Source organism: Epinephelus moara, chromosome 17 (genome assembly GCF_006386435.1).
Source record: "Epinephelus moara isolate mb chromosome 17, YSFRI_EMoa_1.0, whole genome shotgun sequence".
Taxonomy (NCBI): domain Eukaryota; kingdom Metazoa; phylum Chordata; class Actinopteri; order Perciformes; family Serranidae; genus Epinephelus; species Epinephelus moara.
In genome coordinates, this window is record NC_065522.1 from 27172007 (window position 1) to 27188859 (window position 16853).

At 41.2% G+C, this 16853-nt stretch overlaps 1 protein-coding gene across 1 annotated transcript; it reads right to left on the reverse strand.

The window, feature by feature from the left end:
* Nucleotides 1-1744: 1744 nt before the first annotated feature.
* Nucleotides 1745-16593, reverse strand: ovol1a (ovo-like zinc finger 1a). Its single transcript, XM_050067939.1, has 5 exons — nucleotides 16062-16593; nucleotides 7190-7419; nucleotides 6739-6960; nucleotides 6253-6397; nucleotides 1745-5084 (listed from the first exon to the last, which is right to left on the reverse strand). Exons 1-5 carry the CDS (start codon nucleotides 16159-16161, stop codon nucleotides 4744-4746), a joined length of 1038 nt encoding a protein of 345 aa, XP_049923896.1. The 5' UTR covers nucleotides 16162-16593; the 3' UTR covers nucleotides 1745-4743.
* Nucleotides 16594-16853: the final 260 nt, after the last annotated feature.

The following is a 16853-nucleotide window of genomic DNA, read 5'->3' on the forward strand; positions in this document are numbered from 1 at the left end:
TTACTTAAATACAGGATCTGAGTACTTCTTTCATCACTGACTGTGCTGGTATTTCTAAGTTCAATTCATCCAGTTTCTTCACTTCTATAGAATATATCCACCACCAGGGATAGGTTCACATATTTTCAGGTTTAAGTTATGATAATACACCACATGCCCATGTGTATGCTGAAAAACGTTTTGATCGCTGTAGGTGTTCCTCTTCGCCATATTGTTTGTTTTTGATTTGGCACCTTGTCGATATTTAATATGTTACGTCTGCACTCTTTCCAACGTTGTGCTGTGACTGTTCCACAACACTCTCCCTTTGGGTAAGGGAAGAAGTTCTCAGGGGTGACAGCAGCTCAGTCTATAGGGACGTGGCTTGGGAAACGGAGAGTCACTAATTCAAGTCCCTGTACAGACCAAGCATGGAGCATGGACTGGTAGCTGGGGAGGCGCCAGCTCATCTCCTGAGCACGGCCAAAGTACCCTTGAGCAAGGTACTGAACCCCCAACTGCTCAGGGCGCCTATCCAAGGCAATCCCATTGCTCACACATCTCTCCATTCAATGCATGCATAGGTCCTGTGTGTGCATGTGTGCGTATGACAACATCCCCGTCAGAGATTAATAAAGTATATCTTTTTCTTGGAAATAAAGTTCTAGCTCCTCCTGATATTCTGTGTCCTTATATGAGGAAATCACATTTTGGGTTTACTTGACCACTTGACTTCATTCTGCTTAACTCAGACCTGTTGTCCTTGTTTGTGAACACTTATTTGTGCCATCTAGTGGTAGTAAGACACGAATCTGTGTAAAAACAAGATGGCAGTCTGCCAAGTCAGTCTGCAGCCGATCCTAACACAAAGTCAACAAAGTCCAAACCTGATCACATTTATGGTTGCAACTTGTTTATTTGTGATTAATAATGTTTGTTGTTTGATATGGAAATTTGACCAATTTTAGCAAGTTTTAGGAAGTACTCGTTTGAAGACATCAGGACTTTTTTTTTAATCGTCTCATTTGAGGACACTGGGACTTCATTGTTGTTGACAGTGTTTAGTTTTTTATACTTATCGGGTCCTACTGATCCCAAACAGCTAGGAGAAATTAAAATGCATACCAAACAAAAGTTCAGGTCTCAGGAGGTTCTTATTTTCTCGTATATTGGTCAAAAACAGGTCCCTGTCTGAGTAGTTTCAATGTACGTGATGGGGGGGACAAAATCCACAGACCTCGTTCTGTGCAGAAATTCATTCAGTAGTTTGACGAAAGCTAATATGGGGCTTCAACAGCGTGAGTTATCCAAATCAAGAAGGTATCTTCCAAATGTAGTCTTTTTGGTATGAAAATACTCACATTAGCAGTCCTGTGAGGTTCTACATCGGCACACTGGTTCTTTGAGCTCATGACAGGTCATGCTATAGTTGAGACACTTCACTCATTACTACATATGTAAACCTTAAGCAAGAATAAAAGTCAGGGGATCAATAACAACAGCAGAGTTCATCCTCCAGGTACCATGAACGTCTCTACTAAATTTCATGGCCATACATCAGAAAGGTATTGAGATATTTCAGTCTGGACCAAAGTGTTGGGCGATCTACTGACGGACAAGTGTTGCCATCCCTAGAGCCACAGAGACCTTACGAAGGCATCTCTCCAAGAATTAAATACATTTTAAGAATGACAGCTTACAAAAAATAACTTTACTAAGTTTACTGAAACTTAACTAAACTTCACATGTGCAAATACATTCTTTCATTTGTGTTAAAATACAGCTTTAAAGAAAATTCTGTATGTATCAGGAGAGTTTATTCACAAGGATAATGGTGTGACTGACAATATGACTTTCAGGCGTCTTCAATACAATCGGCCTCAGTTAACTTCCAAGACCGTTATCTGACTGTCAGCCGAATCCGCCTCCCTGTTTCCTCAGGCTGAAGGGCGTTTGCAGGATTCCTCCAACAAGACCCGACAGAGACCAAGAATCCAACCTCACCCTTCAAACCACAACCTCTCTCTGTCTTCAACACAGTCAAAAAGCTTGGGGGGAAGAAGCAGCATAATTAATGCATAACAGACACCTTTCATGCACTCACACATAGAGTTTGAAGAGGAAACAGAGATCGACAGAACTTTTACAGCTCAAATAATGACTAAGCTTACAAAAACAGCAGTGTTTTAGAGGATGGAGAAACATACATTTAATTGTGACCACATGGATTTACAGCTCTAAATGTCAGCAGCCAAACCAAGAATTCCTTTTGTGTCTGTAGCAACATTTCCTGTCATCACTCGGATATTATGTAAATATTTCATATTCTTTTGCTTATATCCTAAATTACTTTTACACCACCCACTAAGTTGAGCAATTTGGAAGTTAACTGAAGTTGGTGTTCTTGTCAGTTGTCTAAAAGTGTCACCCCTGTAAAAGTAAACTGCACCTTAATCTATCTGATGTACGTATTTTTACTAACATAACAAGTCTATTCTTGGCATTTCATGCACATGCATGCTTGAAAATGGGTTTACCGTTGCATGCACCTACTACTACCTGAAGTGCTCTAATATCAGTAGTATCAGTCTGGATTGTTTTGGTGTGAGTTGCCTAGATAGCACTCGGCTTGGGGTGCTCAAAACACCAAAAAAAAAAACAAATCTTAAAAACTCAACAGCAATGTCTCTTTCCAGAAATCATGACCCCGTTACTCAAGATAATCCACAGACCTTGATGAGAGCAGTTTCATGTATTGTCGTTTTACTGAACTACACCTGCCAACCGTATCATTGCGCAAAAGGAAGCATGGCTCTACTGCTAGCTCACCTAGCACCACTGAGCTAGCTAACATTACAGCTCAGCTGAGGAGGGCGCTATTAATTTTTACTAGGGATGTCAAAATAACGCATTTATTTTAACTGATTAATCACAGAAGAAATCATGCCTTAAAAAATTAACGCTGATTAATCGCATTCCGCGGTGCCCTTCGACCCCGTGCGCCACTGAAGGCCACACATGATGGAGGCAGACGAGACGACGCTGCTTGGCCCCGTGAATGGAACATTTACATTTAAAGAATGGCCAGGTGAGACTGTTGGTTGGCAGCTAGCTTCCCCAAGTCTCACTCGACCAGGTGTCCAGTCACAAATTGAGAAAGTCTACCTGTGACCGACTAACTAACTCCCTTACAAAATGGATTGCAGACCAGTTTCGGTGGTAGACGACAGGGGGAGGAGTGTGTCCACAATCCAGCAGCTTTACTGCGACACGTGCCAAAATTCATTTGAACCGAAATTTTAAAAATACTTTCAATGTAAAAGTTGATGTACATGATAAACTTTGATTAATTAATCACAGAGCATGTAAGTAATTAGGTTAATGTTTCAAATCGCTCGACAGCCTTAATTTTTTATAAAATGTGCTCTCACCAGTGTAACGCGTTACAAATGTAGCATGTTAAAGTATCGTACGTTTAGCAGTAATAAAGTAATAACAGGATTTGGGGCAATATTATTACATTTACAATGTCACGTAATGTGTTACCAGCTGATATAAAGTTTGTTTTCATTTTTCATTTATCCACGCTGATCCACACCGCTACACTTCCACCAGTGCGCCACCAGAATATATATCCCCTAAGGGTTGCTGTGTCGTCATGTCATCGCAGACTACGTTATAGAAAGATTCTGTTGATTGACACATCTGGGTGATGTTTTAGGGCTGCTGTGAAACTGCGCCTACAAACAAAACAAAAAAGTTTGTCTTGGGTGCGTCAGTACAACAGACAAACAAGAAAGGATGGTAGAAGACATACGGCCACACTAATGTCACATGGTCACAAAAAGGTCCACATGGTCCACAGGCTTTCTAGCCCGGTGACATTGGTGTGGCCGTATGTCTTCTACCGTCCTTTCTTGTACATCTTAGTAATGCCATTAAATGTGCGTTAACATGTTGGATGTTTTTCCATTCATAGTCCCTACAGCTGCAGAGCAACACCAGCACGAGCCTCTCGTCCATGAGTAGATGCACACTTCCTTCTGCGCAGTGATACAGTGAGCAGGTGTAGTTCGGTAGAAATAAAATAGTTCCTACATTAAACTGCCCACAACAAGGTCTGTGGATTATCTTGAGTAACCGGGCCATGACATTGCTGTTGACTTTTTCAAATGTATTTCTTGGCACTATGGCTGACATCTCCAACACTCGGCAACTTACACCAAAAAAATCTAGACTGATATTTAGCGCTACAAGTTAGAGGAAAACTATGTCCCTTGAACTTTAAACGCTGCTGAACCAGGATGCACTAATAAATAGCTTACATTAAAACACAACATGACAGAAAGAGAATTCATCCTCGTGTAATATATTACTCCCTTTAATGAACAAAGTACTTTTTTCATAGAAAAACTCTGTACGAAGAAGCCCACAGGTAGCATTCCCATGCAATACAATACAATTGAAGAAAAATACGTTGGTATTGTCAGACATGTTAATAAACTCTTCCACATCACAATCCCAATGTAAAAATATATATTAGTCAGAGTCAAACTTGGCATTGTTTGGTGCGTGATTTCATTTAACATTGCAGTCTGCGATATATACAGATACCCAAATCCACACACACATACATTCATACATATACACACGTTTACTTTCCCCGTTTACTGCTATGTAATCTGTCTCGTCATCCACCCGACATGTCTCACTTCAGCTACAGTGTTTGTCCATATGTCCTGAGTTTGTCGTTACTCCTCTCCTCTACTGCCCTCCTGATCCCGTCGTGTCATCACTTTCAGCACCTTGAGGAGAGCTTGGTAGCGATCCTGCTCTTCCTCCTCCTCCTCCTCCTCCAGCTCCGGCTCTCCTCGCAGCCTTCCCCTTCAGCAGGGCGCTTCCAGGGTGGACCGAGTGCAGGTGGATCAGCAGCTCGTCCTGAGATCCCGACGTCAGGCCGCACTCCTCGCAGACGTACAGCTTGTTGCGCCGCTCCTTGTAGGCGTACTTCTGGGTGACGCTGTGGATCTTCTTCATGTGGGACTCCAGGGAGCAGCGCTGGGTGAAGGCCTTGTCACACAGGGTGCACTTGTAGGGACGGACTCCTGTTTGAAAATGTGAAAAATTGTATGAAAAATGTATGAAAGAAAATGTATGAAAAATGAATCATTCTTGCATCTATTGACACGTGTAAACCAGTGGTGGAATATCACAAAGTATATTTACTCAAGTACTGTACTTAAGTACAAATTTGAGGTACTTGAGTATTTTCTTTTTACACCACTTTCTACTTCTGCTCTGCTACAATTATTATAAAGCTATAGATACTTTAAAAATGAATGTTTTTACATAAAAAAAACATATGAAAAGTTTATAAAATATATTTTGGTATAAATTAAAATACCCAAACATTTATACAAGGACAGCTGAATTAATTAGCCAATTAACCAATTATTCAATTGACATTTTATGATTTGCTGCTTTTTCTTTTATTTTAATTCATTTTTAATCATTTTGAGATTTTTTTTTCTGTTTTTCTGCATTGACTACTTTTACTTTTAACACTTTAGTACATTTTCCTCATTAAACTTCGTCACTTTTACTTAAATGCCTTTTTTACTTATTTTTTAAGTATGGAATTAGTACTTTTATTTAAATAAAGGATTTGATTGCCTCTATGGAGGACAAAAATGACTTGAGTATCAATAAATAAATGAAAAATAAATATATAAATAAATATGTAAATAAATACAATTTTAAAAATATAGAAAAAAATACAGGAATAAATACATAAATACAGGAATTAAAAAAAAAAGAAAGAAAGAAATAACGAATAAATACATAAATAAAATACAGGAATAAATAAATATGGAAATAAATGAATGGATAAATTTAAAAATAAATGTTGTAATAAATATTAAAAATATATCTGAATGCATGAATGAATAAATAAATAAATAAGTAGTTGATCATTAAACAGGACATAACTCTAAATAAATAGCTTAAATTTGTCTGTATTTTTCTACCACTACATTTATTCATTTATGTATTTCTGTACTTGTATGTTGAGGAGGCAGGAGGTCCTAACTACTCTGCATTTATTTCTTTATTCGTGGATTTATTTCCATAATTATTTATTTAATCTCTTTTATTTATTCATTCCTGTATTTATTTATACGTTTACTTTTTTTTTTTTTGTCGATACTTGTATCATTTTTCGACCTCCGTACACTTCCTCCAACCCCTGGTGTAAACATGAAAGTGTGCAGCTACCTGTATGCGTGCGCACGTGTCTCTTGAGGTCAAAGGTGTCATTGAAGCCTTTGCCGCAGAAGCTGCACAGGTGCCTCTTGGTCTCGTTGTGACACTTGACATGTCTGTTTAACATTCGCTGGTACTGGAAGGTCTTCTGGCAAACCTGCGACAACAAAGACATTTGACATTCAGCGCTTCTCATCAGAAGCCTCACACACATCATTAATACATTTTTATTTCCCATGAGACACATGCAAGGTAAATGTTTTGTTAACATTCATGTTTGCTTGCAGTCTTCTTCTTCACTGCTAACTCTCTCACTTTAGTTTTGTCATTTGTTTTGTAAATTGATTAGCGTTTGTTATTCATAGGATATTTCACAATGGTTTTACTGGTCTTGCCCACCTAAAATGAGTTTGGCACCTCTAATCTAAAGGGTCCTTTTTAGTCACACTGGCGGAAATGGGCTTCCATTTCAGTTTTAAAGCTTCAACCAAAACGTACCTGGCACACATAGTTCCCCGTCGACCCAGTCGACCCTGCCGACGAACTCAAACTTTGACCTGTTGATCTGGTTACCATGGAAACCGCTTCCATGGGATCAGGTGTTTTCGTCAGGGTGACTGGCATCACGGTGGCGTCCGGAGTCAGGGTTGGTGGAGTGGGAATGGGCGGAAGGGAGAGAGGAAGATGAGAGGGATCGGGAGGCAGCTCGCCTGTAGTTACCTGTCGTGGAGAGAGAGAGATGAGATTTATTTCACTCAGCTAAATTCATGAAGCTGTTTTTCTTCATTTTTATTCAATTTTATTTCAAAATGAAATCATTATTTGACAATGTTGCACTTAAAGCAAAAATATTAGTTCCATTAAGACATTAACCAAGAAATAATACCAATTTAAGGGGCGTAGTTGTGTGTAATTCTAAAATTTTATCCACATATGCTTGTTCCCTCACCTTGATTTTGGACCGGATATATGTGGAGGCGCCCTGCGACCTCCGTCTGACCTCTGACCTCTCCCCCGGTGAAGGCGCTGGGCTCTGCCGTCGGCCCAGCATCGTGCTGGAGGGCAGCTCGGCGTAGGTTTGCGTGTCGGAGAGAGAGTGTTTGGTGAGGCAGAGCGGTGTCGTCTCTGCGGGGCTGGCTTCGGCTTCCATCGTCAGGACGGATGGGGGAAAGATGGAGACTGGAGGGAGAGAGGGGAAGAGTCAGCATCGTAAAGTCTACTCTTAAACCAGAGGATCCACAATACGATATTACCACGATACTTAAGTCACGATTCAATATTATTACGATTTTAAATATGTTGCAATATGCTGAGTATTGCTATAAAATATATCACGATATATTGCAACTTATTACCTTTTTTTTTCAACTGTAAATTATGTCCCAAAAGTCAAACTTTATCGACATCTTATTGCAGCAAAATGTATCTAGTTGACTGAAAAAGCAACTGATGATATTATTCTAGTAGGCTACCTAAAGTTTGATTTGTATTTGTCATTAAAAAAATTGATACTTGGCACTGTGTGACGATACAATACTGCCACACAAAAATATCGCGATACTATGCTGTATTGACTATAATTGCAGCTAATGACAAAAAGTGCAGCTAATGACAAAAGTTGCAGCTAATGACAAAAATTGCAGCTAATGACAAAAGTTGCAGCTAATGACAAAAAGTGCAGCTAATGACAAAAGTTTCAGCAAAAGTTGCAGCTAATGACAAAAGTTGCAGCTAATGACAAAAATTGCAGCTAATGACAAAAGTTACAGCTAATGACAAAAGTTGCAGCTAATGACAAAAATTGCAGCTAATGACAAAAGTTGCAGCTAATGACAAAAATTGCAGCTAATGACAAAAGTTACAGCTAATGACAAAAAGTGCAGCTAATGACAAAAGTTGCAGCTAATGACAAAAAGTACAGCTAATGACAAAAGTTGCAGCTAATGACAAAAGGAGAAAATTTTTTTTTACTCCCTCCAAAAAAATAAGTCATGTAATCACTTGCTATAATAATCATACTGAGTATTACAAAAATAGCTGCAGATGATTTTATCATTCTCTTCTTTAGTTTTATTTAATTAGTTTCAAAACATGGACTCCAATAATGTTGCAAAAAATCCTGAGTGAATATTGTAGCTCTCAAACCAGACAGTGTGACTGTAAAACAACATGTAAGCTACATCTCCTGTAAACATAACATTTTAATACATTCAGCACATATTGTCTGCATTTAAATAGAGCAAATTCTTATGTCCATACTGCAATACCATTAGCGCAATTTGATGACGCATCTGATGACGACGACTTCTGGTCAGCCAGAAAATGCGGACAAACACGGAAAAATCGTGGGAGTTTTGAAAAATTGCAAGCCCCGGCAAATATTGCAGACTTTCGTTGAATTTGCGTTAATTATTGTGATCGCAAGATTGCAATTTTCTGGAGGGACTGGTTTATAATGTTGTGACACATTTATCAAAAAATTGCTATTGCTATAAATTGCTGACACTCGTTATAAAGCTGTGTCATTCTAAAAATATTGATTATAGCCACCTCGAAAATACAAATTTTTCTAAGAAAATGTATAATTATTTGATGCGACTGCGTTCACCTAAAGCTCACCTGGTAGAGCGGGCGCCCCATGTATAAAGGCTATGACCTCAACATATATATATGTACATAGCACCTTTCTGGTCATCCAACCACTCAAAGCACTTCTTACACTACGAGTCACATTCACCCATTCACACACTGGTGGCTGAGGCTATGGGCTCAATTCTGACTTCTGACCCTTCCTTCACTCTCATGCTCTCATGCTCCACCCGTCCTATCTAATAAAGGCAAAAAAGCCATATAATAATCTTTTAAAAAAGGATATGGTGTTGCAATAATCGGGCACCTTTGCTAAAGATTTCTTTTACTGTTTTCAATAAATGTTATTGGTTCATTTTGAAGGGAAAATGTGCAAAGTGCCACACATTACAGCAACATTTAAAACACAATTTTCCTATTGAAAGAATGTGATTAACGGTTTTAAAATGGCTCTCATCATATACACAATGTTTTAGGATCAATGTTTAACCATACAGATTAATTTGTCCTCTTACTTTTACTTGTCAACTAGTTCAGAGAGAGAGAGAGGGAACATCCCAAGATTTTACGTGATTTATTTTACTCTTTATAACATTTCAGAAAGTAGCTTCTGTATTTAAGTGTACTGGTTTAACACACTTTCATTTATGCCTTACTGACGATACAGTCGACCTCAGCACAGCGTTGCGTTTGTTCATGTAACTGCAGCCTTTAAAAGACAATTTATCCCTCTGAAAAAGGAGGACAGAGAGTGAGAGAACAAGGGGAAGAGAAAGAATGACGGAAACCAAGGTCGGTGTTTCTGGTACTGTAGAATTTCCCAACAGGTAGCCGGCCGGCCTGCACCGGTTCATATTTGCACAATCTCTCAATTAGCAAACACGCAGAGTTAAATATGTATTTGTGTGTGTGGGTGTGGGTGTGCACATGTTTGGCCTATTGTTTTGTGCTACTTATTTTGCATGCATGCACATGCCCCACACGCACACACACACACACACACCACATAACCATTACAGTTAGACTTGTCCGACCAGACAGTCTTGCAGCACCGGCTCTGAAGCTTCCTCAAACAATCCACCTCCGCAGGGGTGGATGCCTGTCTGTGTGTGTGTGTGTGAGCACAGTCTAACAAAACACCACTCAAAAAAGGGAGATGTAAGGTCATAGAAACCTTTCAGCTCTCCAACAGACAGGTGTGTGTGCATGTCTTTGTGTGTGTGTGTGTGTGTGTGTGTGTGTGTGTGTGTGTGTTCAGGTATAGCCCAGAGGCAGGTGTGGTTCAGCTCAGCGCCGACACCGAATCAGTCGACTCACAATCAGATAAAACTCAAATGTAGATGCAAATGCAGCCCCACAGTGAGCTGTAAAGATAAAAGGAGCCGTTCTGCAGAAGTAACGGTACGCTGTGACACACAGCGACGGCTCTGTGTACACTGTGACACATCAACCGCTGGTGCCTCTCATGTTTAATAAAGAGCTATCACTAACTGAGCCTCTGCCCATCTCCATAATGACTTTTTAGTGACTTGGGCTTGTTTGAATTTCTTTAATATCAACACGGGACAGGAACGATACCAACCAGCCAGCATACGCCTCATTTTTTTTCCATGTCAAAGTGTCAGATATCTTTGAATGTTTCACTATTTTCTGACAGTTTTATGACAAAAGGATTAATCAATTTATTAAGAAAATAACTATCAGATTAATTGATTATGACAATGAGGTGCAGCCCTGATACCTGATCACAGAATAAACATGATAATGTCGACAATTTAAACCTAAACCTGAGACAGGAGTCTGGACGTGAACCCAAAGTTTTAGGACGCATTCACACTGGCGCTATTTGGTCCGCTTTAAACGAACCCTGGTCCGCTTCCAGGGATAGTTCGGTTCGTTTGGAGTGGTGTGAATGCTCATTTGAACTCTCCAAATGAGCGAACCCTGGTCCGCTTAAAAGCTGGGGGTCTCGGTTCCTGGTGCTGTTCGCTTACAGTGGGAAATGCAAACAGACTATGCAGCAAACCAAAGAGAGGAAGTGACATAGAGCGCAGTGCATTTTGGTGTTTTTGTGGTGACCAAGCCGGACTATCCTGGTGTGAATGTGCCCTTAGTGTCAAGGTCCTGCACTTTGTTCTCCAGCCTTCCACCCCAACTACCTCTTTCTGAAGCCTGCACGGTACATGAATGTAGAGTTTGGTGACCTGAAAGAAACATAATCCAGACAGCAATGATGTTGCCACAACAACATAATTAAGAAAGCAGTTTAGTAACATACAAATGTAATTGCTATGAGACTGTGTTGGAATAAAAGAAGGGCGCTGCTGCTCGTTATGTATTTCAATTACACACAATCCCAGCCAACATTTGTGTGTGGGTCCCTTGTGGGTTATAAATGGGATGAAAAATGGACCCTCAATGGGGCTGCCCAATATGGAACCAGTTGTCTACATGGGTGGGTTTACCCAGGTTGGCCCCACACGGGTTATGCTGGTGCTATCTGGGTACCAAGATGGTCCAAAATGGGCATCCTGTCTGGGGCCCACTTGGATAACCCTCCCATGTGGGCAAATGACATTGGGTCAATATGAAGCCCAAGGACAGTCCCATTGGGGTCCATTTTTGAGCCCATTTACGACCCACATGGGCCCCACACACAAATGTTGTCTGGAATTGTGTGTGTGTTGTAGTCGTTCTAGAAAATATGTTGCTTCTGAAGAAAATCTGCTGCCACATGTATCGCACAGGCTTCCGAAGGAGGTGGTTGGGGAGGATGGCGAGGGCGTACAAAGTGCAGGACCTTGACACCAGAACTTTGGGTTCATTTCCAGACTCGTTTGCTGGGATGCTTTATGAATACCTATCAATAACCATTAAATTATGAGCCATTTAATGGACAGACTATGGTGAAAAATGGTGAGAATATCCACTGTGATGTCTTCGAATACCTGTTGTGGGCGAGCCAACAGCCCAACACCCAAGAACTTCTGATTTCCAATTATCTAAACGGCAAATATTTCACCTTTAATGCCCAGACACACCAAACTGACGTTAAAGAACTAGTGTTGACGAAGGCCAATTGTTGCCTGAGTCTTGGCCAAAAAGTAGCACTTTAACAAACCGCAAAGACTATGGCCAACCAGCACATAAGTTCTGCGCCGGCGTGAGTGGAAGTAACTCTCCACACCAGCAGACGGCGGAAGTCTGTATCCATCATTCAAAGGGTGAAACCGAAAGACCAACAGGTTGGATTCAAGACGCTAGTTAGCCAGTTAGCGCATCAACAACTCAACCTGGTGTTAAAAGAACAACATTTACCGTGCGCTGGTCACCGACAGCACAACGATTATGAACCATTTCTGCTAAAGAGCTCAATGGCTAAATGGACCTGCACTTGTCGTCCAGATCTTTTCAGCTCACAGAGCAGCGGGCCATGTTTTCAAATCTTTGTGTGGTGATGGTTTCTGTGGCGACTGCTGCCGGCTGGACATTTAATCTCATCTTGTATTGTTTGTTCACCCCTCCTCCCCTCCTCCGCCCTCATCAATGAATGTAGTGTGTGTGTGTGTGTGTGAGTGTATCTTTGGGGGTTAGAATGAGGGGGTTCACAATACTCCAACTGTTGCTGCGACAAGAGAGGTAGAGGGTTTAGTCGCTCTAAATGAGCTCCTTTAATATTTTCTGTCTGTCCATTTAACTCAGCGGAGAGAAAGAGAGTCAACAATCGGTAGATAACTTTAACAAACACAGGGTGTGTGTGTGTGTGTGTGTGTGTGTTTGCCAAAGGCGTACTGTCTGCAGCAGTAGGCTGTCTTTAGGGTCCGTTACATTTCCTCCCATCCAATAAACATTAACCTCGCAGCAGCCTCAGGACAGACCTGACAGAGTGGAAACCCTCGCTGTGATACGATGAACTCACAAACATTATTAAAGCCCAACTGATCATTCGGCTGTCTGATGTTATCGGCTGACATCCCGCAATAGATCGACAGTTCGGAAAATGCACTTATTCGCTTTCTTGCCAAAAGAGAGACGAGAAAATTGATATCGCTCCCATGTTGGAGGTAAATAGGAAGCCGCTTAGCTTAGCTTAGCTTAGCTTAGCATAATGACGGGGAACAGGGGGAAACAGCTAGCCTGGCTCTCTCCTAAGGTAGCCAGCACTTTTAAAGCACACTAAAGAACACGTTAAGTTTTGACACATAGTCTCCGCTGGTTGCCTGGCAACAATATGGTGATGACAAGACTCCAGGAAGTGACAGCGCCTGCCACATAACCCCTGTAAAAAACATAAAAACAAAGTCTTGTCTTTACACTTTTGTTTCTATAACACCTTGATTAATGAGTTTAGAGGCTCTGTGAGGCAGATTGTTTATTTATCTTCGGACTGTCTCAGCTGTTGCCCCCCCGTCCAGTCTTTATGCTAAGCTAAGCTAAGCTAAGCTAAGCTAACTGTCTCTGGGCTTTAGCTTCATGTTTGACAAAAAGATAACATGTGCGGCGTCAATTTTCTCAGCGTTTTTCACAAAATGACAAACTATTCCTTTGATAAACAAATTGAGTCATTATTAAAATGTCTTCTTTAGAAATTTTGATGCTAACGCGGAAAAATTACATTACCAGACTCTAAAACTTGACTCTAGATGAGGGTATTGGCCTTGAAAAAACATTATTAAAATAAAAATATTACTAATATTAACCTGTATATATTTGTTTATGTGTGTAGTGTGCATCGCTTTTATATATTTATTAAATTTTCATCAATTTTTTTATCTCTTTTTTATTGCTCAGTCACTTTTTTCTTTGCTTTTGTCTCGTGAGCTGCTGTAACGATCTTATTTATGTTGTCCTATTCCTAAATATCATTTTGTTTCACTTTTAAATTTTAAAGATGGAAGGGTTAAACAGTTTTAATCTCAGACTTTTTGCTTCTATAATAATAATAATCATAATAACAACGACAACAGTAATTATTAATATTATTAGTACTGTTATTATTAATAATACAGAGCAGGATGACCTGATTCTTTTCACCTTTCTATGGGCCTTTGTTACATGAAAATGTTTAGATGACAACACTACATTTCCTGTTGATAATCTAGGTTTTATTCATGTTGTTATTCATAATTTTATGTTCAAATTTCTTTCTTTCTTTTTGCTTTTTCTTCCCACTGACACACTTTGGCTGTCCCATACAGATAACATTTTAACAGTGTGTCCCGTCTCATCATCTTTATTAAACTCTGTGTATTGTACTGTATTTTTAAACAGTGTTTTGCCCGATTTCAAAACAAGCTAATGAGTAATACACACTTGTTATGTGTCTAAGTCAGAGGCAGATTTAAGACCAGTGATCCATCAGAAACAGGCCCTGGAACATGTTTGTGGATTAAGAGATAAAAATAGTCTGCTACACCAACACACTGCACACACACCTACACACACACAGACACACACAGTGAGAAAACTGTCCAAACTGATGGCATCTGGCGCCTCATAAAAGTATTCAACAAGCCTGCTTCTGACTGCAATTATCATACCTCTGTGTGTTTGTGTGTGTGTGTGTGCATGAGTATCTGTGTGTCCTTCTGTCACCCTCATACAAAAACACACGTCGGGCAGGTACGTCAAGTAACGGCACATACCAGAAACTTTAGTTGAGACTGTTGCTGGGTTTGGTGAGGTGTGCGCAATTACGCACTGACACGCAGTTGTTTTTCTATCTTTGAGGTATATCCTCGTGACAAATTGGATATTTCGATGAATAAAATGTAACTTTTATTCGACTCAGTCTTATTTTGGATGATGCTTAAGGTCAGCAAACACAGAATCTCACTGATCAAAATAAGTAGTTTAGTAAGTTTTTCTGTGCGTAAAATCAGCTTCCAAAAGCTTTAAATGTGCTTTTCATGATTCCAGAATTACATGCATTCTTCGTTTACGATTATTCAATGTTTTTTGACATAATCACAATTGTGTTTAAGTTCATTTTACACGCGTTAAACATAACCTGAAAATCAGCGGCGGCTCATTTCATCCAAATGTTCCGGTTTCAAACACAGGAGAGGATGTAAAAGTCAATGATTAAAAGTTAACGGTGATGAGATGAGGAGAGAGAGAAAACAGACAGAGGGAGAAGGAGAGGGGGGAGGGGGAGAGAAAGAAGGAGAGCGAGAGAGAGAGGTTTAGGGTGTAGTCCGTTACTTGTTATCTGATACCGACGTGGTCTTACAATAAAAACTCCGCCGATGGCAACAATGGAGATTGTTCACAAGAGGCGTAGTTGGGTGAGAGGTGGACTCCCTTTACTGGTCATTTAAATGCAAAGTTTGGGTGGGTGGGGGGGGGGGGNTTGGGGGGGGGGGGGGGGGGGGGCAAACATTGGAGCCTGAGACATCAGGCTCATGAGTGACAGTTCACAACATGTCAGCTCTTGTGCGCTTTCAGTTGGGAAACGTTATTTCCAGTGCAGACCACTGAGAGGACCACTCATGCTTGTCATGTCTTCAGATGTTTATTCTGATTTAAGGATGTGAGGACAAGTTGTCAAAGCTCAAACAATGATTATAAAATCACAACCTGTACTATGATTACTCTCAAGCTGTATCCAAAGGGACTGAGGTGAATGACTGGGCAGGCTGTGTATATATAGGCCTATATTTGGGCTATAAGTCAGCGCAGTGTGAAGTTGTACAAGGAAGAACGCTGCAATCAGGGGTTGAAGGTCGATGTGTGAAAAGCAACGGGCCCTTGTGATAGCTCGTTAGGCCGCAGCACACAGTGACAGACATGAAAATAAAAACATACCGACGTGTGTGTGCTCACTGCTCAGATATATGGACTTTAATTAATATTGTTTATATTGTATAATTAAATATTTGCATGTGGATACAGTCAGATTTAACTCTGTTTTGGCGCACAGATCAAAATGCGTTAAATAGACAGAGACAAACAAACGCAACTTCCCCTCCTGCATGCCGGAGCCACGGTCTCTCTTCACGGCCCGCTGGGTTTCCCGTTATTCGGTGGCCCTGGACTGCAGCTGCCCCGTTACAATCACAACCCGACCCCCTCCCCACCCTCCACACTGACACTCCTGGTGGATCCGAAACTGCATTAAACCCACAAACCCGCGCGTAAACGCACCCAAAAACGCGTCACGACCCGCCGCTGCGTAGGTGGTTTTCTGTTTTGAGTAACAAATATGGCTCATTACAGCAGCGTGGACTCACCTGGGATGTAGACGTCCCCTCGCTCATTATCAGGCAGCTCGCTCCAGTTCCGCTTTCCCGGCGAAACATTCGCCTTCTTCACCAGAAAGGCCCTCGGCATGCTTAATTAACACCCAGTCCTTGTTTGGAGGTTAGAAGAGAAGCTGGCGACGTAACAAAAAGTTACAACAGCAGGAAACTTCAAAGTTGGGAGAAAAAAAATGGAAGGTGTCGGTCCCCTCTTCTCCTCCTTCCTCCTTGCACCTTTCTTCTCGTTTCGTAAACTGCGTGCCGCTTTAAAGTCCCTCTTTTTCCGCGCACACCTTTGCTTTCTTTGCCGCACTCAAACAAAAAACAACGAGAAGTGTTTTCGGGCGGACAGGTGAGTCCGCTCAGGTGTGCGAGCCGGACAGGTAAAGACGAATATCACCTCCAGCGCCCTGAAATAACGGGAGTGTGTGTGCATGGGTGAGGTAGAGGGGGAAAAAACGGTGTATTGTATCCCGATCACACACACACAGTCGACAGAGGTGGGTCAAGAAGCAGCACAGGTACTCATTTGAAAAGCAGGAAACAGGCGCCAGCGCGCATGCGCGTCAGAAATAACGGTGACAAGCCGGGGAGAGTCTGGGTTAGGCCTCAGTATACCTGCTGAACCGGTTTACCCTCCCTTCTCTCTCTCTCTCTCTCTCTCTCTCTCTCTCTGTCTCTCTCTCTGTCTTTCCTCTCTCTTTCTCCATTCCGCTTGAAGGTGTGGGGCAACGGTGCACAAGACAACAAGAAGGGGGGGATTTGGGGAAGAGGAGAGTGAGG